The 23,087-nt window shown below is 32.9% G+C and overlaps 1 protein-coding gene across 1 annotated transcript in view; it reads right to left on the reverse strand.

Annotated features, from left to right (window-relative positions):
- Positions 1–23,087, reverse strand: part of Not1 (CCR4-NOT transcription complex subunit 1) — a 73,769-nt gene that overhangs the window by 17,451 nt on the left and 33,231 nt on the right. Inside the window, exons 8-9 of the mRNA XM_072520651.1 lie at positions 3,199–3,542; positions 1,526–1,721 (exon numbers count right to left, since the gene is read on the reverse strand). Of these exons, the coding sequence (XP_072376752.1) occupies positions 1,526–1,721; positions 3,199–3,542 (540 nt within the window). The remainder of the gene's footprint in view (positions 1–1,525; positions 1,722–3,198; positions 3,543–23,087) is intronic.

Below are 23,087 nucleotides of genomic sequence, written 5' to 3' on the forward strand. Positions count from 1 at the left end.
CAAGGAAAATTATCGTCGTTCACTAAAGTGGTAAGAAATTAGGTTTTAAATGGCAAAAAACCAAGGAAAACAGAAAAAACGGATATTCGAGCCAAAAGAACCGACTACCTAAGAAAAATAAAAAAAAAATATATAGAGCAGAGGGTTATGATATTACCTATACTGATGACACGTATCTCCACAGCAGTCATACAACATCTAAATCATGGGATGATGGTTCAAACAACTGTTTAAAGACTCCACCAAAGTTCAGAGGTTAATTATTGTACATGCGGGAGGGGAAAGAGGTTTTGTTTTAAATTGCCTCCTAATCTTCAAATCTGGTCAGCGTATTGGTGATTATCAAGATACGAACCACGACAACTTTACAAAATGGCTTCAAGAAAAGTTAATTCCCAACTTGCACCAGAACACCGTGCTTGTATTGGACAACACATACTATCACAACGTAGCCTGTGAAGCGACTCCTACATCTTCATGGAAAAAAGGATATACAGCAATGGCTCACAGAAAAATGTATTTCTTTTCAAGTGACTGATACAAAATTAGTACACAAAATAATGGCGAAACAAGGACACATTGTATTACTTGTTCCTCCATACCACCCTGAACTAAATCGGATTGAGAAAATTTGGGGAATAGTCAAAAATCATGTAGCATCAAAAAATGTGTCGTTTAAAATGTCAGACGTTAGGGAGATAGCCAAAGAAAAATTTAACAACCTCGGAGCTTCTTCTTCTTCAAGTGCCATCTCCGCGGCGGAGGTCGGCAATCATCATAGCTATTCGGACTTTTGAGACGGCTGCTCTGAAAAGTTCATTTGATGTACATCCGTACCACTCTCTCAGGTTGCGCAGCCATGACATTCTATGCCTCCCTATGCTTCTCTTTCCTTGGATCTTTCCCTGCATAATCACTCGGAGCAGATGTGTGGAAAAAAACTTGCGATCGCTTTATTTGAGTAGAACAGAAGTACCTTAGAAAAGAACATTTAATAGATGACGTGGCTGAACTGATCATGTTGGCAAAGACGATTTTGACAGTTCGTGGTCAGACACAGACAACGATGAAGGACACCTAGGATGTGAACTGTTATAGTGACAAAACCAGTGTCTTTTTCTTTGTTTTTGTAAAAACTATATTTTATTGAGATGTTCATATGTTTTTACTACTAATATTGCATTATTATGTATTATGTTATTAATCAGTCAGTTTATTATAAGTATATACATATATGCAAGGACTTGAATGGATGTTTCACACCTTGTAAATTTTAACAGATTCACTCCCGATATTTTAACATATTCAATATGCAAGATGTAGTCCGGAGACAATAAAAAAGGGAACCATCACACAAGAAAAATGAATGAAAATACGAATGGATTGAAAAGTAGAGTTAAACAGCATTCTCGAAAAGATTCCCTACAACCCGAATATGCAACAACGTCTGAATTAACAGATCAGTTAACAAGTTCATGTAAAACAACTTCTTCCATGATTTTTATGTAAAAAAAATATATGTTACCTGTAATATGCCGTTATGGATATGAACAGTAGGTCCCATTGGCGCGCGGTCTCCAAAAAATGAGCTCGGTTCACTCTGTCTCAATACATCCATAATATTTCCTAATCCTTCTGGTTGTGGTCTAGAATGGGAATTAATTTTGGCTAATACCTCAATCGTGTTGCACAAATCACTTTCAGTAACAAGCTGACCGTTTCTAAAAACAAAATAAATAAAATATATGAAAAGATTAAGAAAAAAACAGTCGAATTTTAAATTTAGATTTTGATTATTTTCAATAATCAAGACGAGTTCTTCATCAAATGTTAAAAGATTAGAAGGATTTATCGAGCTCAAAAATAGTTGAAAAAATAAATGGCTAGTTTTATTAGAGACACTTCTATTGAATTACCCTCTTCAAGGGAAGAAATTTTGACAGTAAACAAAGCTGATGGTGGACAAAAGAAGTTCAAGAAAAAAATAAAAGAGAAAACTAGATAAACAATGGCAAGGAAATAGGCAGGCCATAGATCTTCACTATATCATTGATTGATACGATCAACTTGATACCAGGGAGGGTGAAAAGATATTCGAAGCGAATGAGATGTAGTGCTATCTTCATCTTATCAGTCTTGACCCTCCGGGTGTATGGTCATCACCATAGATATCTGTCATCACCATAAATATTTGTAAGATTCCTGTGATTTGGTCATTTGAGATCTTCCTCGTGCTCTTCAGCTTTCTACCTTTCCTTGAATGATAAGTCTCTCCATATTTTCTGTGTCCATACAGATATATGTGTGATCTCCTAACATGTCCAACAACATATTTTAATTGTTGTAGTTGGACTTTACTGGCGAGTTTTTTACTGATCTTTACTTAAAATCGTATTATTTGTTAATTCGTAACTTTCCTCTAAAACAAAACATATATCAGAGTCGTATATCTTTCCATATTTTGATTATAGTCCCAATAGTGATCTATGCTAGATCACATCTACGTTTTATTTCCTGCAGTATCCCTGTATTTGTGATCATTAAAGCTGCTTTTTTGTGTATTGTCATAGATTGTAGAGTGTGTCCATTTTCTGGAATACCAATTTGATTCTCATATTCCAGTTTCTTCTATGGCCTCGAGCATTTTCGTTGTTATTATATCTGGATATTGTGCCTTGTAGAGTTTGAGTTTATTCTTCTTCTTCTATTTTATTATAGTTCTGGTGGACAAGTTGTGGTGCTATAGACGCACATATTAATAGTCTCTTGGATAGACAAATTATCAATGAATAAGTTCTAAAAATGGGAAAAACTAGAAAAGAAATAATATGAACCAGATGAACTAAACAGCCTGCAATATCTAGCTTATATAGTAAGCAATTAACAATTGTATATCCTGCTTAAAATTAAACTAAAGGCGGAAATACGAGGTACAGGAAATATGAATATCTTGGCTGAACAATCCAAGGAAATGGTTCAACTTTATTGCAGCAGAACTTTTTAGAGAAGCAATCAATAAATTCAGACTAGTCATGTCCATCATTGTTAACGGATAAATACTACAAGATAAACCTTCAATTATATCAAAATTATTTAAGAAGTAGAACTTAGACAACTGCCATTTATGGTCACTACAGATGTGCCATCCTTAATTCTGAAATAAAAATTAAAAAAAAAAAAAAAAAACAAAATACATACCTATCATCCACTATATACAACTGCAGTAACTGCGTAGCGAAAGTGGTAGCCATGTAGTTATGGCCATTATCCATACATTGTGTAAGTGCAAGATCGTACTGGGGAACGTTGACTAAACCATTTTTGATTAATGTATCGACGGCATCGATGTTGTAGCGTAGTTGATCGTCTCGGCATTCGGTCAAACATCTCGTTACCAATTTGTTGGTCCATTGTTGGCCGTATAATCGAGGATCTTGCAAGGTTTTGAGAATTCTTACTATGATTTCTTTAAAGCGGAGCGTAACTGGGTCGTTTTCATTACTTAAAGTTGGAACAAGGCAGTCTTGCAAACTTTCTACACACTAAAATTAATTATAAATGTTCATAATTGTTTATTAACATTTTTTTCCACTACATCTCAAAATAAATTTCATACGCAAATAAGAAATTGATAACACAGTCTTCAACATTTTGTGGATAAAACATTTAATATACAAAGTGATTCAAAATGTGTACTTAAAAATATACAAGGTGATTCAAAATGTTTACTTAAAAATGACTCAACTTTCTTAAATGGATCACCCTATATGTTAAGACGTTATTAGAAAAAACTTTAATGTTTTTTAAGTAATTCCTATACATACATCTGTTGAATGTCCGCCCCGAATAAGGTTGTAACCCTCAATATTTGTGAGTCGGTATTATTAGCGGAATAAGGTTGTAATCATCATTTATGTTATACCGTTATACAATTGGTCGCAGAAAATCATCTCATTTCATGTTTAAGAGAGCATTCCAGTAGAGCTGCGGCGAATAAGGTTGTAACATCATTAGTAATATTAGACATGGCGGATGAAGCATATGTTAATGTGAGTATGGCCACAGAAAAACAATTAAATAAGTCTCGAAAAAGAAAAATTAGGCTTAGTGAGTGAAAGGACAATAAAAGAAAAACCCTACGAGACACTGGGCAGCAATATGTTTCCAGAAAAGTTACTGTTGTTCCTGAAAAAGTACCTCCAGTAAACGTAAGTACAGAAAATTGTATTTATTTCCTGATGTTTAAGTAATTAAATAGCTTTAGATATATACATCAGGTTAACAAGGTTAATTTAGGTCATTTTTTAAATATGTTTAACACTACTGGAGCGTGTCAAACTATAGATTTTTAAAACGCCTGCAAAAAAAAATGTGATTAATCCTAATTGAAAGCAACTTTTAAATTTTAATTAACTATAAAAAAAAATAAATTTTAATACACAAATAAGTAAACTGAAATTTTGTTGGCAAATGTGTTTTGCTTCAACGCGTTTTTTTGTTGCAGGCTATAACTTGTCACTGTAAGTATGGGTGTGACGAAATTAACTTGGAGCACAAACAATTGCTTTTTAAACAATTTTACAGTGTTAGCTACGATAGACAAACAATGTTGTTACGCCAATATATGGATTTAGTAGATGCGAACTCGTGGCTGAAAGACCTGAGGAGATGGTTCGACCGCTCATCCGCAGAGATCTTTCGCGCAGCAGTTTCCAGAACTACAATTGCCATTTGGATCGCCAACCTTCGAAAGGAGACGGCGCAATGAGAAGAAGATGCGAAAAGACGATATATTATGTTGCCTGTTGCAAGCACAAATATACGTGTATGTCAAAAAACTATGTTCCATATTAAAAGTTACGCCCGGGCGTATCCAAAAACTGCAAGAAAAAATTAAGCTTGATAAAACATTGTCTGATCAAAGAGGAAAACATAAAAATATACCACATGCGATCTCCGATGAAGTAAAAGTAAGCTGTAAGAGAGCACATTAAATCTTTCCCAAAAGAAGTGAGCCACTATTCCAGAAATAACACTCAAAAGCTTATTTTGCATTCAGACTTATCCATAAACAAAATGTATCTATTTTTTAAGTTAAAATTTCCCAATTTTCGTTGCAGTGAAAATCTCTACCGATACATATTTAATTCCGAATTCAACTTGAGATTTGGCACACCTAGATCGGACACCTGCGCTCCATGCGATAAGTTTTATGTTCAGCTTGTATGTGCCAAATCTGAGGCCGAAATGCAGAGACTTCAAATTGAAAGCAAGCTACACTACGCAAAAGCAGAACAAGCATATGCTACCTTAAACGAGGATATAGAATTAGCTCAAATAATCCCAATATTATTGTTCTATAAAAGTAAGCGGTAAGAGAGCACATTAAATCTTTCCCAAAAGAAGTGAGCTACTATTCCAGAAATAACACTCAAAAGCTTATTTTGCAGTCAGACCTATACATAAACAAAATGTATCTACTTTTTAAGTCAAAATTTCCCAATTTTCGTTGCAGTGAAAATCTCTACCGATACATATTTAATTCCGAATTCAACTTGAGATTTGGCACACCTAGATCGGACACCTGCGCTCGATGCGATAAGTTTTATGTTGAGCTTGTATGTGCCAAATCTGAGGCCGAAATGCAGAGACTTCAAATTGAAAGCAAGCTACACTACGCAAAAGCAGAACAAGCATATGCTACCTTAAACGAGTATATAGAATTAGCTCAAATAATCCCAATATTATTGTTCTATGTACAGATCTACAGCAGGTACTGTTTTGCCCGACGCTAAAACATTCTAACATATTCTACCAACGTCAATATTCATGTTATAATCAAGCAATCTACAATATGGGAAAAAACGAGGGCGTTATGTGTCTGTGGCATGAATTTATAGCAAAAAGAGGTTCAGCTGAAACAACATCCTGCCTACTGAAGTATATTACCACTAACTTTAAGCCCATAGAAAAAACAGAAAGAAAATTAATTGTTTGATCAGACCGGTTATTAGGACAAAATAATAATTGGCGTAGTATTGCATTATACCAGTACCTGGTCACTATGAGATATTTTACATCTATGGAGCAAAAGTTTTAATTAGCGGACACAGCTTCTTGCCCTGCGATAGGGATTTCGCTCTTATTGAGCGTAAGAAAAAAACAGCAACAGTGTTTCATCCAAAAGATTGGATTGTAGTTATAGCCAATGCAAGACCCTCTAAACCATTTATTGTGTTTTCCTGAGAGGACCGATTTTAAAGACTTAACTATAGTCGAGTCAGCTTTACTGAAAAACAAGACAAAAATAACTGAAGCGGTATGGTACAAAATTACCAGTGATGATCCTACAAATCTATTATATCGAGAAAGCCACAATGCATTGCGGCCCTTGGACTTCCCATTCTCTTGGCTAAAAATCGTTTTTTGCTACCAGTTGCCATTCCAATTGAAAGTTTTCCTGTGTTGTATAAGAATCCTTTGCCAGTAAAGAAAGAAAAAAAAAAGAAATTAGTGGATATGTGTGCTTATATTCCTAATCCAGAATATAGCAAATTTTATTTAAACCTTACTTCAACGGAAAATTAAAAAAATTTTATTGTCTTTGTTAATAATGTAGATTTATATAAATAAATATAGGTATAGGTGTTCCTTGAAAAATAAATATAATTTTCTTAACAAGCAATCATATTTGTCTTATTTCCTTACGTTTCCACATAATATGTTGGTTGTAACCAACGCATTTTGATGAATTTCAGTGATGTTACAACCTTGTTCCACTAAACTGATTTTCTATCGCTGTATATAGCCTCAAGTTTTTTATATATAAAAGTTTATGCTATATTATCCTCTCATAAATCTTTTTGTTTTCCATATCCAATAATAAAAAGTACATTATTGATCTTGAATTTGATTACAAACGAAAAAAACGTTTCCTGCCAAAACATGATTTTGTGGGTTACAACCTTATTCGGGGCGACCATTCAGTTATTGAAAGATTTAGCTTTTAATGTATACATTAAATGTTTGTATTGATTTCGATTATTATTGTATAGCGTGCAATGGAAATTTTAGTTGACAGTTCCCAATTAAGACTTTTTTAGTTCTTCAGATAAATATTCTCAGCAGAACAGTACTCTGGCTAAGTGCATCCAAATGAAAATACCATTGAAAATATTTTGCAAAAGTATGGATCGTTTAGATTATATAGCACAGACTGTAATATTGAAACATAAAAAATATAATGTAGAATTAAAAATAAATGCGTAGTAATTAATAGTGATAATCTAGTTAAAACATAGAAGTTACCGGGATCATACTGGGAAATTATATAGCTTTATGTGTATATCATTGTATGCATTACAAATATTATGTTTTCAGTTCTAATTATCAAGCAGCTTCTTAAATTTTTGTACACACACACACAAATATATATATATATATATATATATATATATATATATATATATATATATATATATATATATATATATCTATATATATATATATATATATATATATATATATATATATATATATATATATATATATATATATAGATCTAGCGGTTAATGTGGGCCCCGTACTAAAACGGTATTATACTAACTCCAGGAGAATATACACCGTGTATATTATTATCTGGGTAGCGCTTTATGTAGACTCCGACCATCACGTAGGATTAAATGAACTCCGTAATAGGGTAAAACACTTTTGGGATCCGTATGTATTCTTCCCCGTACACAACTAAACTCCTCCGATGTTGCCAATAATTTGATTAGTCGTAGATTTTTAAATTTTACAGCAGGTACGTTTTGGAACTTGAAATTTATTTAAATACCAATCAATTTAGTCATGCCGAAATTTCACAAATACTTGGTTAATGTAGTTAAATATTTTATGGTGGTAATTTATATTACTTGCTTTAATTATTTTTAAAGTTAAGTTAGTGTCTGTTATAAGCTTGGAAAAGGCAATTTTTATGTATTAGTATTTTTTTAACGCATTGACACTGAAAAATTTATTATATAAATGTACGTTCCGATGTTTCGATTGCTACGTTTTATGATGTACAATATTTGTTTCATAAAGTAGTAAAATTTAAATTATAATAATTTGTAAATCAATCTTAAAATTATAATTTTTTACTGTCTAATTTCAATATTTCAATTTTTAAATGTAGGGAATTTAATATCTTACTATAATACTTTAGTATGTAACTTGTAACAGATACTAAAATAATAAGGAGGCATAACACCTAATTTCGCTTTTAACTATAAATGTATCGTATAACGTAACGTAGCAATCAGTAGTGAGTCATTACTCAGATAAAATATTTCGGTGACTTTATGGTAATTTGATTATAGCCAACATATCTATTACAATTATTACATATAATATGTTCGGTTGTTTTAAAAAATACTTTGTCGCTTGTAAATTTTGTATCTTTCGTTATCAGGCATACGAGTATTTTATTTTTAATTTAGAAGTAAATGTATATATAATATTCTTTTTTCTGTCACTTATTTTAAATATGGTTCACTTATATTCTTCTTGCTTATTTATTTTTATTCGTAATACTTATAACGTACGTAATAACGTACCCGTTGTTGCAAAAAGCAACAACGGGTACGGAAGATATCAGGTATCAGGGGTGGTATTTGTCAATCTAAATGCCGCCTACGACACATTAAATTAGAGGACATTTCTCCAAAAACTGTATAACAAACTGTAAACATCGTTTTATCCGCGTATATCTACAGAACAGAAGATTTTTCGTATCATTCAATGGCAATATGGAGAACGCAGACAAACGGTCTCGCTTGGGGTAGCGTAATGGCACCTACACTATATTACATTTACACAAATGATCAACAGATACCAGTAGATACTAGGATTTTCATGTAGACCATACATTGCACAACCAAAAACTTTTGTTGCTGGAGTGAAAAAAAAATCTAGTAGATGCCTTAAATACAGATTGAACCAATTTAAAACGGAACATACAATTTAATATATGTCTGTTTGAACTGCATTTGAAATAGTGGACCAATATAAAACTTGGACAAAAATAAATACATACCCGGTGATAGACATTGTATAAAATATCGTTCAACTATCTGTCTCCTTTAAAGGAAAGAGGAGTTTGCCTAATAGTCGGAGAGATAGAGCCGAAATTTTGAACTGATCAGTAATATGACATTTCTCTATTGGAATATATTCATTGTATCTGGGTTAAGACTTTGCCTTACAGGCGGACGTCCCTCGTGGTACAGGGGGTGGCTATACAGGGATGAAGTTGAAATTTTTTTCGGAAAAATTAACGATCGATAATATGGCTGAAAATTTGCCCAGAGTAAGATCTTGGTATAACTAGACGAAATCCCAAAGGGCGGGCGCGAGAGTGGATACATAAGGGGTGGCGGACAGGGGTGAAGTTGCAATTTTTTGGGGAAAAATTAACGATAAGTAATATGTCCGCCATTTTCATGGCTTATTATTTAGCCCCTAAAAACTCTAAATCCAAAAGGGCGGACAGCTGGGTTGGTACAGAGAGCCACAAAACGGGGTCAAATGTACCACTTGCCTGCGCATTTTAGGTCTCGGTAACAATTTTCAAACTGATTTTATTATGATATTTTTATACCGATTGATTTGAAAATTTGTATGCTCACTGCTGTTACTATTCTGAGAAGCGTCAAGTAGAGTTTTCCTCAAAATTTTCCAAAAAAATTTCCGTAAATGAAAATTTTCGTAATTTTTTGAGGTAAAATCTAATTTGTAGAATCCTTTCAATTTTCTGTAAGTTATACCATGATTTTTTTCCAAAAATTTTCAAACGATTTTTCCGATAAGAAAAAAAAAATTTAGAAAAACTTCGTCATTTTTCTCACTCTCATTGATGTTATCACATTCATAATCTTCGTCACTTTTACTTTCAATAATATCACATTCATTATCTGCTTCATTTTCAATCACTACTTCTCGAACTGATTCTGGCATCTGAGGTCCACTAAACCATTTGAATTTATATGTTTCATCTTCAAACTCCCAACCATGTTCTTCAACAATCAATTCTGTTGGTACTTTTTTATGAGCATTTGTCCAAATATTTGAAATATAATGAGCTCGCAGTAGATGTTGGTGTAATTCATCTTGACATGGTGGTAAGCTTGAAGCATCGAAATTTTTTAGTTTTTTTTTAAGGCTCGTTCACATCATGCAACTTATACTGCCGGTTAAATAGTAAAAATCTGACATCGTTTACTTTTCTTTTTGGAATTGTTCTCGTCAGTCCTGTTCCATATAAGTGACTAAGGTTTCAAAAACTTCATTACAATCGAAGTCAGTCAAATCGAAGTTGAATAAAAGCATCTTGATACTTATTACATTTAGCGCATGCGTCTAGAATTACTGATCTAAATGAACGCGCATCATTATTATTTTAATATTTTAAAATAATAATGATGCAAAATTAATGTCCAAACAGAATTTGTAAAATTATAATTAACTAATGAAAAAAAATTCAATCAACTTGAAAGTTAAAAAAAAATCGGTTGCCTGTAAAGTCGGTTTTACGGGCGAAGATTTTACGTGACAACGTCTTTTTCTCGGTAGAATATTTATTGATATGAATATTATTAAATTGCACAATAGGAACAAGGAATTGAATGAAAATAAGAATTGCACAAATTTTAACTATAGAAATATATTTTGTTTACTAAAACATTGTACATGTAAACTTAAACTTAACTAATTTCTATTTGAGTGATTTTGTTGAGGATAGGACGATGATAGGAGAAATATGAAATGAAAGGAAGTGTTTCTGCTGTAATGTGTCTTGAACGCCAAGAACGCTCGAGAAAGACAGAGACACAAGCACGGAAGCACGCACCGATTCAACGCGCCTAATTCTCTAGTGCTGCGCGCGCAGCGGACCGATCATGTTTGAGTGGGAGAGAGACGCAAGGCATTCGCCGGTCCGGCGGGCCTCTCTCTCGTTCGGTGACTCACTGTAACAGACGTGACCGGGCGTTACACTTTTTCATGAATGACTCCGAGCCACAACCTAATTTAAGACGTTGTCACTTCAAAAAAATATTGAAAATATCTACAAAGTAAATTTCAAAACTTAAAAAATTGATAATTCCACTATTAAATTGATTTTTATTAATAATTATTTATAAAATGTTAAAGGAATTCTACAATTTGAATTTTACCTATTGATAAATAGAAATAATATATTTTGTATTTGATTATTAATGTAATAATAAATCAAATTTTTCTTATATCTGAACAATCATTATTTATGCAATGTAAATTTAAAAACCTTTTTATTGTAATAAAAAATAAGTAAAATTACTATTTGTTATACCAAAAATATTTAATAGTTAACATTATAAATTCGGCCCTATCTCTTGGACTATAAGGAAGCGATAAGTGGATTGACAGCATAATAACTGCTTTTTAAGTCTAGTTTTTCAGTGATTCTAGGCAACCTATTTGGGTGGAGTTTTGACTTGTTCTTGAATGAGTTCCGAATCCAGTAGCCCGCTGAAGTATTGGATTTTTATAATATAATTATTTGACAACCTTTTGTTGGCCAACCACCTAGAGCGGAGTTGAGCCGAAATACATTGATTTCGTATGTTCCGTTTTAAATTCGTTCAATCTGTATAATAAAAATGAACTACGATTTAATTTTAAGCCAAACCCCGAAAATCTTAGGAACGCTCCTTCAATTTTCCCAACACAGGCGCTTTCACAAAACTGAACATCCAATAGTGTGATGAAATCCTTGAACTCTGAATTTCCTATAAATACCTTGTAGATAGTTTATATCGCACGTTGTCAATCACAGAATCTTGTTTAAAACTAAAAGGCAAACTAAGGACCAGAAATAGTATGCTCCGCAAGCTTGTCAGCTAAAAATGGGGGGCACATCCTTTCACCCTTAAAACGTAAATGCTTGCACTTTTCTTCTTGCTTAACTGTCTTTTTCCTTTTATTCCGATATACTCTGTACGAGTACTAGAAACCAATTCGTTAAGGATTTTTGCTTAGTTGAGGAGATATGTTGTGGAATGCAATTTTTAGATTCCCCATGTCTCTAATAACAAACAGTTTTATCAACGTCTGTTTTTCCTTGCAATTCTTAGAAGGCACAGATTAAAGCAAAATACTGAATTTGGTTTCAAAAATTAGTTTACGTTTTTTAACCAAGTTTGACATCTTGGCGTCTATGCATGTGTCTGATCTACCTTAAGCGATTTATTTTCCTAAACAATATATTTATAAGAGCTTTCTTTATTTAGTATGTGTTCTTATTCTATACGGATTTGTAACAATATGATAATGAGGTTAAAAAAGTTTTCTTATTATTTTTCTTTCAAATATTCGGAGTTCTTCCTTATTTGTTTTAGTCATTGTCCATGATTCGCATTCATGTATTAAAATAGGTCTTAAGTGAATTATGCTCTGTATTGAATTGCTTTCTTCTGTTGATTCGTTTGTATTTGGTTTTTATTTTGTTGATTTTAAGTAAAACTTTTTCGTGCTCTCTTCACTTTGTTGAAGATGTCGTTTGCGGAGAGAGTTTCTTATAAGATCAATATCATTAGCAGATGCTAGGACTGCTTTGTACCTTGAGCCATTAATGAATTGCATTTTAAATAGACGTTATTTCTATTTTAGTAAGCTGTTCATTAAATTTTTGAATATTTGAATCGAGAATCTGTATTTTATTCAACTGTTTTATAACACAGAGTTTCTTGGCGCCTATCTTCATCTCTGTTTTTTTTGTTTAGCGTATCATTATTTTTCTTCCTATGCCGTCCCCATTAACGGAGGTTGGCGACCACATTTCTAAAAGTATCTCTGTCTTTTGCAACGTGGAATAATTCGTCTGCAGTCATGTTTGTCCAGTCACGAATATTTCGCAGCCATGACTTCCTCTTTCTACCTATTCCCTTTTTGCCATCAACTCTACCCTGCATGATGGCCTGCAGAAGACTTTATATTCCTTAGTATGTGTTCCAGGTATATCTAAAATTCAAAGGCTTGAAGCTTCCTAACTATTTGCGCTTTTACTGTCCATATTTCTACTCCGTACAATAGTTGAGACCAGACGTAACATTCAACAAACCTCAGTCTCAGCGCAGTATTAAGATTTTTGTCACAGAACAATTGCTTGAATTTTAAGAACGCTGCCCTTGCCATTTAGTCTTAGTCTGAATCTAATTCTTTGTTGATGTAAGCTCCCAGATATTTATTATTAAATTAGGGTATATATTCAGGTCGCTAACTGATGTAAATATAACCCACATAACACTTTTAAATCCAGAAGTCTAATACAAATCCCTAAAATCAGGATATATAAAACAGTGATTAAACCAGTGCTATTGACTGAAAATGTGACGAGAACGCTGACAAAACAATGTAAGTAAAACTTAGGTATTAATTAGATCAGGATTACTAGAAAAGCCATCAGATCTATTTTCCAACTTACAAAGGTCCGAATACTAACCAATACCGAACCGGAACTAATGCCAAGGTCTAACAGATATATAAAGATAGCAACGTCATACAAGAGACTAAATCTCAACGCCAAAGTTACGCTGGCTACATCCAAAGGCTTTCTAATAACTGCATTGCCAAGTTAAACTGGGAGAATGCCCCGAGAGAAAAAATGCCCTTAGGACGTCCACGAATCAACAGGGGAGGTAACATATGGTCAGATTTAGGAATAATGGGACTACCTACCGCCCCATCATATTTATCAACACATGCCTGTACAACCAACTGCTATCCAACCTACAATCAATACTTATCTGTTGGGAACTATCAAATCCATTACATGTAGTCAAACGAAGTAGGCTTAAAAAAAGTTATCTTGGGAAAGGCACTACAGAAATATTGATATATATTTTTAAAACGTTATTTACGTGGCTAAGTTTTCAATAGGAATGAGGAGACAAAAAGCAGAAAATCCAATAGAACCTTGTTGCGTTCTGACTATACTATGACGATAACCTTTACAATATAAACAATACTTGGGGCAACTGTTTGTCTCAATTTTGTCATTCAGAATAATTATGTATGTATTTTTTAATTTGCTAATTTCCATAGATTCTAATTTCCATAGAATCTAAATATATCTTAAGGCCTTCATTTTAAATATACTTTTTTAGTAATGAAAATACGTAGATAGAACCTGGAATATACATTTAACCTTTAATCTCTGGGATAAATCCATCTCCTAAACAATGGCGCCGATATATTTAGTTAAAATTCTGTGCACTTATTTTAACCGTTTATGTCCTTATCATTCATATATGAGTTGTGACCGATATTACAAACTCATTTACTTTTCACAAAGAGACTCCATATTAACTATACTTATTACTATACAAATCTGATTCATTCGAAATATCGTCTAAAAGTAACAGTGTGTAAAATTATTTTTAATGAAAAGTTAATTAGCCATTTCTTATGGGGTTCAAAAGAAAAGCCTTTACGAAAATTTGAGTACAAATAAGACCACCGTAATCAGTTGTACCCTGGGTAATGAATAATTAATTAATCGACTAATCAGAATCACCCGGTCAATATGATTTTTGTCAAATCGGTCCTTTTTAGGATCAATTATTCTAATAATGTCTATAAATATTAAGGGCATATCTAGAGATAAAGACACTTTACTTTACTTAACCTTATCAGACATATGCGCTTAGCACAAATGTGACGTATTTCTAGTGCAGAAAATACATAGAGGGCAAAAAATAGTGTATTTGGTATTAAGCTGATCGCTGAAAATCACATAATAAATGTAAAAGTGCTATCTCTGCCGACAAAGAAGCAAAGAAAAACTTAAAATGAGAGAGGACAAAACCAGTCAGCTGAAGGAACCGTTTAACGATGTTGAGCTTGGATCCACTATCTACGTATATAATGAAGAATAGTACGGCACTGACTGAAGATCTGAGCACAAAGCTTATTATAAAATTTGGACCAAAAATACAACAGTTACTGATATCCAAAGTCTTCAGACAAACAAAGCAAAGACAAAGTTGTTGCCTTGCTTAAATCTGGCAAAAACTCCAACGACCACAAAAGCTATCGGTCAATATATTTATTTTGTCAGCTTTACAAAATACTGCTCAAGAGGTAAAACAGAAGAAAAACTCAAATTAAAAGACAAAAGTTGCTATAGACAGGAAAGATCATGTACGTCACCAATACTAAATCTTGCCCAACACAGCAAAGATGGGTACAAAAGATATTAGGTATGAGGAGTGGTATTTATCAATCTAAGCAGCAATTTGCAGTTTTCATTCAACATCTAAGTTACGTTATGCCCTACTCTACGTCCTCTCTCTTGTATGTTAAAGAAATTTATTTAGTCATCTGGGAAAAATTTCTCAAACGATATTAATATTAAAAGGGACTTTAAAGAGCCAAAGCACGCTAAACCGTAAGGCGACTAAACCACACAAAATGGTTATTTGAGAAAAATTATAGCTCGTTCCAGAAAGAATTGTAAATATAACATTAATGTAGATTAAGAAGAAACGCTGAAGAAAAAAACAGTAGCGGTTAGCCTAAATAAAGAAAGACAAAAAGATGTAATTTAATGTTTTGAAAAAATCTGATCCGAAGACTATATGAAAAACATTTCATAGTATAGACATCGAGCGCGGCGATGCCTTTGCCGTCTGGCGGCCTATATCGGAAACTTTTACTACCATTTGACTATTTGTGTACGATTTTGTATATGGTTAAGTGGCACACCACAAAAAGTGATTTTTTTTTCTCTTTTGTTCAACAATTAAAATGTATTACTATACTTCTAGATATTCCAATACAATAAAGGATAATAAACATAAAGCACAGGCTACAAAATTTTATTATTTTCTATGTGCTAGTTATTTTAAACACATAAGCTATACTACAATTAAAAACTATGACCACTAGGAAAAAATACGGTAGACTATAAATTCATTTGTGCTTTAGCACTATAGTAAGAACAAGATAAAAATCTAAATTCCTACATAATTATATTAACGAGAAGTTAAAAAAACTTTTGTTCGTTATCAGTAATAGAAAGCGCATTTCAGAATATATTATGAAAAATGTTGATATTACAATATCAGATGATAGGAATACAAAAATAAAAAACAACTTACCTTTTCAAAACAACAATCAATCACTTCATTTTATCACGAAAAATTTAAAAATTGCAATGTAATTGAACCCATTTTGTGAGCTATAGTTACATTGATATTTATGTGGCAATTAGCTGTAAAGTCATTAGTCGTTTTCGCCGTATCATATTTTCCTGATATTTTTTGTAGGCAAGCGGTTTAGTTTGTGTAATATAATATCCCCAATTCGTCTCATAATATTTAGTTTTCAAAACAGATGTTACGCTAATTCGTTTAAATTTTTTAAAGCACTTTGCAGTACATTTGAAAATAAGTCGACAGTTTTCCTTGAAGTCTTCACTTGGAGATTACTCCTTGTTAAATTAATTAGTTTCTTAGGTAAGCCTAGTTCTGCAATGGTATTTCATAGTTTTATTCTTATGATTATATCATGTGTTTGTTTAAAATCTATAAATAACTAGTTTAATGTTTTTTTTGTATTCCCAACAATTCTCATTAACTGCCTAATAGTAAATAATTGATCAACGATTTATTCGTTTTTCTAATTCTACACTAATAGCCTCCTATTTGATAGTTCACCTATTCACTCAATCGTTCCAGGTGTATTAGAAAAAATACTGTATATCCTAATAATTAACAGATATATAGCTTATATATTTATATATCTTATATCGCAATAGTTTGTGCAGTACATTTTATTATCCCTTTTGTGTTTGGTATGCTTTTCAGGCCAAAAGGTAAATCTACCTAGGCCAAATCCTGAGACTTGACAAAGAGAACCAAAGTGCGGAAATTACTAGAAGAGCAAGACTAGCATGGGCAGGATTTGGAAAACTTAGTTGGATGCTTAAAAACCGCAAAATACCCCAATACTTGAAGAGCAAAGTGCTCAACCAATACATCCTTCCTATCATGACATATGGAATGCAAACCTAGACCCTAACCAAGGCAAACATGAATAAACTAGCCACAACAGAAAGAACAATGGAAAGAGCAATGTTAGGTATACGACTGTCAGATAAAAAGAGGAGCGACTGGGTAAGATCAAAAACAAAAGTCGAGAACATAGCAACAAAAATTGCCAAACTTAAATGGAGCTTCGCGGGCCAGACTGCTAGATAAAAAGAACAACGTTGGAATACTACAATACAGCATTGGAGACCTTACGAAAGTAAACGACCAAGAGGAAGACCACAGATGAGATGGGTTGATGATATTAAAAGAATAGCCGGAACAAATTGGAAATATGTTGCTCAAGATAGAGACCGATGGAAGGAGTTGGGAGAGGCCTATGTCCAAACGTGGACGACACAAGGCTAAGAAGAAGAAGATGCTTTTCAGCAAGTTGGTACTTGCTCTTACTTCTAAATTGACAGAGCAGCTGTTTCACTGCCTGTACTGAACTTTCTTCTTCATTTTGCAAATATATATATTAAAACTAATAAAACTCTGGCTTACCGTTGATTAAAATATTGGATACCCTATACTATTGAATCAACGGAAATACTAAGATCACACGGGGAGAATATTATGGGTTATTTCTGGTTTCGTAATAATTTACACTAAAATTACTAACAAGAGAGTGCTCTCACTTCCACATGTTCAAATTGATATATAGTACCAACATATGCTAGTTATATACCATCAGTACTAATAAAATGGAAACTATCAAATTAATGTCAATTTTATTGAATAATCAAAACAATCGAAAATATATACCAAAACAACACAATAAAAGTAAAAGAAGAAGAAGAACTAACCGACCCTATTGAAGCTGGCAATGAGATAAGACAGGGAGATTTCCTGAGTCCGCTATTGTTCAACCAAATTATGGATGAAATAATAAAAAAGTAAGGAATAAAAGAGGATACCAAATGGGAGAAAAACAAATTAAAATAATCTGCTATGCAGACGACGCAATACTATTCTTTCAAAGTGAAGATGATTTACAACGTATGCTACACCAATTTCATATAACCGCCAGAAAATTTAACATGTTAATTTCTCCAAAGGAGACAACATGCATGGTTATAACAGCAAGTTTACTAAGATCTTAATTGGAGCTGGAAGGTCAGCTAATAGAACAAGTGATGGAGTTTAAATATCTAGGTATCACATTATCTAGCTACGGAAAGCTCGAAACTGATGTGGAAGATCAATAGAGCAAACAGAGAGGCGGGCTGCCTAAATGAAAAATATGAAGAAATAAAAATATCGGGAAAGAAACCAAAGGCAGAATTTACAAAACAGTTATCAGACCAATAATGACATACGCAGCAGAAACAAGACCTGACACAGGTCATAGAACACATAGAAGCAGCAGAGATAAAATACTTAGAAAAATTGATGGTAAGACACCATGAGACAGAGCTAGAAGTACAGATATACGACGTAGATGCAAGGTGGAGAAGATCAAGAACTGGTTAAGAAATAGAAGAGTAGAATGAAACGATCATATAAGTCGAATGACAACAAATAGAGTATTAGAGACGGCAAGAGAAGGTTACCCAATAGGAAGACGATCAGTAGGAAGACCACGAAAACCATGGAACGGCAACTTACTGGAGGCACATTGAGTGCCTCCTTACATGTCTATATAAAAAGAAGAAGAAGAAGAAGAAGAAAAAGATACACAGGATAAACATTAAAATAGCTGCAAGAAAGAGAAAATGAATCAGTCATATTATTGTAGAATAGCAGAGGACAGAGTGTTTAGAGAAAATAATGAATCAGTCATATTAATGTAGAATAGCAGAGGAGAGAGTATTTGTCATAGCCTTGAACAAGTGCCCAATTGAAAAAAGAACACAGGTCGTTCAAAAAAGACGGAACTCTAGAAAGGAAATAGAATAGATTTAAAAAAATAATAAAAGCATAAACATGTCTTTTCCTACTCTTTTAATATTGAAAATACGCAAATAGAACCTTGAATTAAAATGTAACCTTTGATATATGTGATAAACCCATCACCTGAACAATGGCACCGATGTATAGAGTTGAAATTTTTTACACTTATTTTAACTGTTTATTTTTTTATTATCTATATACCTATGAGTTGCGAACCATATCACAAACTTATTTATTTTCCACAAAGAGGCTCTTTAATACCTTAAATTATTACTATACAAATCTAATTCGAAATATCGTCAAAAAGTAATACACGGCATGTAAAATTTAAATTTTGAATAAAAAGTAAAACATTAGGCATTACTTATGGGGTTGAAAGAACGAGCGTTTACGAAAATTTAAGTACTAAGAAGACCACCACAATCGGGCATATCCAGGGTAATGATTAATTAATTAATCGGCTAATTCTTCAGTCACTCCTTTAATATGATTTTTGTCAAATTGGTCCTTTAATTTAAATTGCTAGTTGAAGCTAAATATTGCCAGCTTCAATAGGGTCGGTTAGTTCTTCTTCTACTTTTACTTTTATTGTATTGTTTTGGTATATATTTTCGATTGTTTTGATTATTCAAAGAAATTGACATTAATTTGATAGTTTCCATTTTATTATTACTGATGGTATATAACTAGCATCTGTTGGTACTATATATCAATTTGGACATGTGGAAGTGAGAGCACTCTCTTGTTAGTAATTTCAGTGTAAATTATGACGAAACCAGATATAACCCATAATATTCTCCCCGTGTGATCTTAGTATTTCCGTTAATTCAATAGTATAGGGTATCCAATATTTTAATCAACGGCATGCCAGAGTTTTATTAGTTTTCATATATATATTTGCAAAATAAAGAAGAAAGTTCAGTACAGGCAGTTAAACAGCTGATCTGTCAATTTAGAAGTAAGAGCAAGTACCAACTTGCTAAAAAGCATCTTCTTCTTCTTCTTAGCCTTGTGTCGTTCACGTTTGGACATAGGCCTCTCTTAACTCCTTCCATCGGTCTCTATCCTGAGCAACATATTTCCAATTTGTTCCAGCTATTCTTTTAATATCATCAACCCATCTCATCTGTGGTCTTCCTCTTGGTCGTTTACTTTCGTAAGGTCTCCAATGTTGTATTGTAGTATTCCAACGTTGGTCTTTTTGTCTAGCAGTCTGACTCCGCGAAGCTCCATTTAAGTTTGGCAATTTAAATCCAGAAGTGTAATTCGAATCTCTAAAATCAGGATATTTTATATAAAATAGTGATCAAACCAGTGCTAATGTGTAGATACGTGACGAGAACGTATTAATTAGACCAGGATTGCTGGAAAAGCCAGCAGAGGTATTTTACGACTTACAAGGTCAAACACATATATAAAGATAGCAACGTCGTACAAGAAACTAAATCTCAATGCTAAAGTTGCGCTGGCTTTATCCAAAGACTCTATAATTACTGCATTGCCAAGTTAAATTGGGAGGATGCCCCAAGAGAAAAAATGCCCTTAGGACTTCCACAAATGAAGGGGGAGGTAACATACGGTTAGATTTAGGAATAACGGGACTATCTATCGACCCATCATATTTATCAACACCTGCTATCCTTCCTACAATCAATACTTATCTGTTGTGGACTATCAAATCAATTGCATGTAATTAAACGAACTAGGCTTAAATAATTATCCTAGGAAAGGCACTTCAGAAATATTGACATAACTTTTATAAACGGAATTTACGTGGCTTTATTTTCAATAGGAATGAGGAGAAAAAAAAAACAAGAAAAGACAATAGAATCTTGTTGCGTTCGGACTATACGATGACGATTATCTTTATATAAGGTATAGGGAGAAAGAGAGAATAATGTTTATGTTCAATTTAGAACTCGCTGATTTTCACCCTTTTGAATTGGGTATGTATTACCATAGAAAATAAAAGCAAGAAAACTATAATTATGAAACGAAAAGAGTACGAAATGAAAAGATTATATAAATCCCTTATATTTACACAGACTGCTTTACAAAAGGTGAACGAATGAGCATAAAAACACAGCTGTTTTAAAAACTTAATATTATTAAACGAATTTAGGATCAATTTCACTCAAAATATGATATGCTAAAATATGATACGACAGGAAAAAAGGCAATGACTTTTACAGCTGATAGCTTATGAATATTGTCTCGTACTGTTATATAGCAGTTTTTTGTCACATTTTAACCTGTTTATTTTCTTATTATCCATATATGTGTTGTAAACCGATATTACAAGCTCATTTTACAAAGAGACTATATACTAAGTACAGTTATTACTAAACAAATCTGACTCGAAATATCGTCTAAAAGTATGTAAAATTTAAATTTTTATTGAAAAGTAAAAGATTAGTCATTTTGTGAAGTTCATCGTGGAAGCCTTCACGAAATTTGAAGTAACAATAAGACCACCGCAATCGAGCGTACTCTGGGTAATAAATAATTGTTAAATCGGTTAATTCTTCAATCACCCGTTCAATATGATTTTTATCAATTCGGTCCTTTTTAGGACCAACTATTCTAATTATGTCTATAAATATTAAGGACATATCTACAGATAAAGACACTCTACTTTACTTAAGCTTATGAGACATATGTGCTTAACACAAATGTGACGTATTTCTACTGCAGGAAGCAAATAGAGGGCTAAACCTAGGGTATTTGGTATTAAGCTGATCGCTGAAAATAACGAAATAAACATAATAAATGCCGGCAAAGAAAAACATAAAATGAGAGAGGACAAACAAGTCAGCTGAGGAAACCTTTCAACGATGTTGAATTTGGATCCACTATCCACGTATATTATGAACAATATTACGGCTCCTGACAGAGGATCTAAGCACAAAACTAATTATAAAATTTGGACAAAAAAATACAACAATGGCTAATATACCAAGTGTGTAGACAAGCAAAGCAAAGACAAAGTTGTGGCCTTGCTTAAACCTGACAAAAACCCCAACGACCACAAAAGCTATCGGCCAATATATCTATTTATTTTTTCAGCTATACAAAATACTTCTGCATATGATCCTTAATATAAACCGATATTAGAAGAAAAACTTCAATTGAAAGATAAAAGTGGCTATATATGACAGGATAGATCATGTTCGTTACACATACTAAATCTTGCCCAACACAGCAAAGACGCATATGAAAAATATCAGACATGAGGAGTGGTATTTGTCAATCTAAATTCTGCTTACGACACCTTAAATTAAAGCACATTTCTCCAAAATCTATGTGATATCCCCTTAGGTAATAAACTCACTTGTATTATCCGCGTATGCCTACACAACAGAAGATTTTCCGTATCACTCAATGATAAGAATAGAAGATGAAGATGGAGAACGTAGTAGAACGGTCTCCTTTGGGGTACCGTAATGGCACCTACACTGTATAATATTTACACAACCCATACCAGTAAATACTAGGACTTTTATTTTGTAGACGATACATCTATTGTTGCACAACCAAAACATTTTGTTGCTGAAGTGGAGAAAAATCTAAATATCATATCTTAAACACAATAAAAATTGATTATAAATTAATTTTAAGCCAAACCCTGGAAAAAGTCAGGCGGGCTCCTTCAATGTCCCTAACAAAGACGCTTTCACAAATTTGAACATATACCTGAACCAATAGTGTCATGAAATCCTTAAACACACTTTGTAATTCACAGAACTTTGTTTAAAACTAAATGGAAAACTAGAACCAGAGAAATAATATTCTTCGCGAACTTGTCAGCTAAAAATGGGAAGCACATTCTTCCACTCTTAAAACGTAGACGCTTGAACTCTATGCTTCTGTTGCCGACTATACCTTGCTTGTATGGGTGATATCAATACATACTTAACACGTAGATTTAGCTATAAATTAGTCAGCCAAATTCAGCGGATATTAAGACTCACATCCATACATAAGCTCTACAATATCGTAGTTATCAATCCACATAATATCCGAAGATAAGTAGCTAGAGAACAAAAGAAACAAAGTCTAGATTCGTAACATCCACTCCAC

The sequence above is a fragment of the Diabrotica undecimpunctata genome, chromosome 1 (genome assembly GCF_040954645.1).
Source record: "Diabrotica undecimpunctata isolate CICGRU chromosome 1, icDiaUnde3, whole genome shotgun sequence".
In the NCBI taxonomy this organism is placed as follows: domain Eukaryota; kingdom Metazoa; phylum Arthropoda; class Insecta; order Coleoptera; family Chrysomelidae; genus Diabrotica; species Diabrotica undecimpunctata.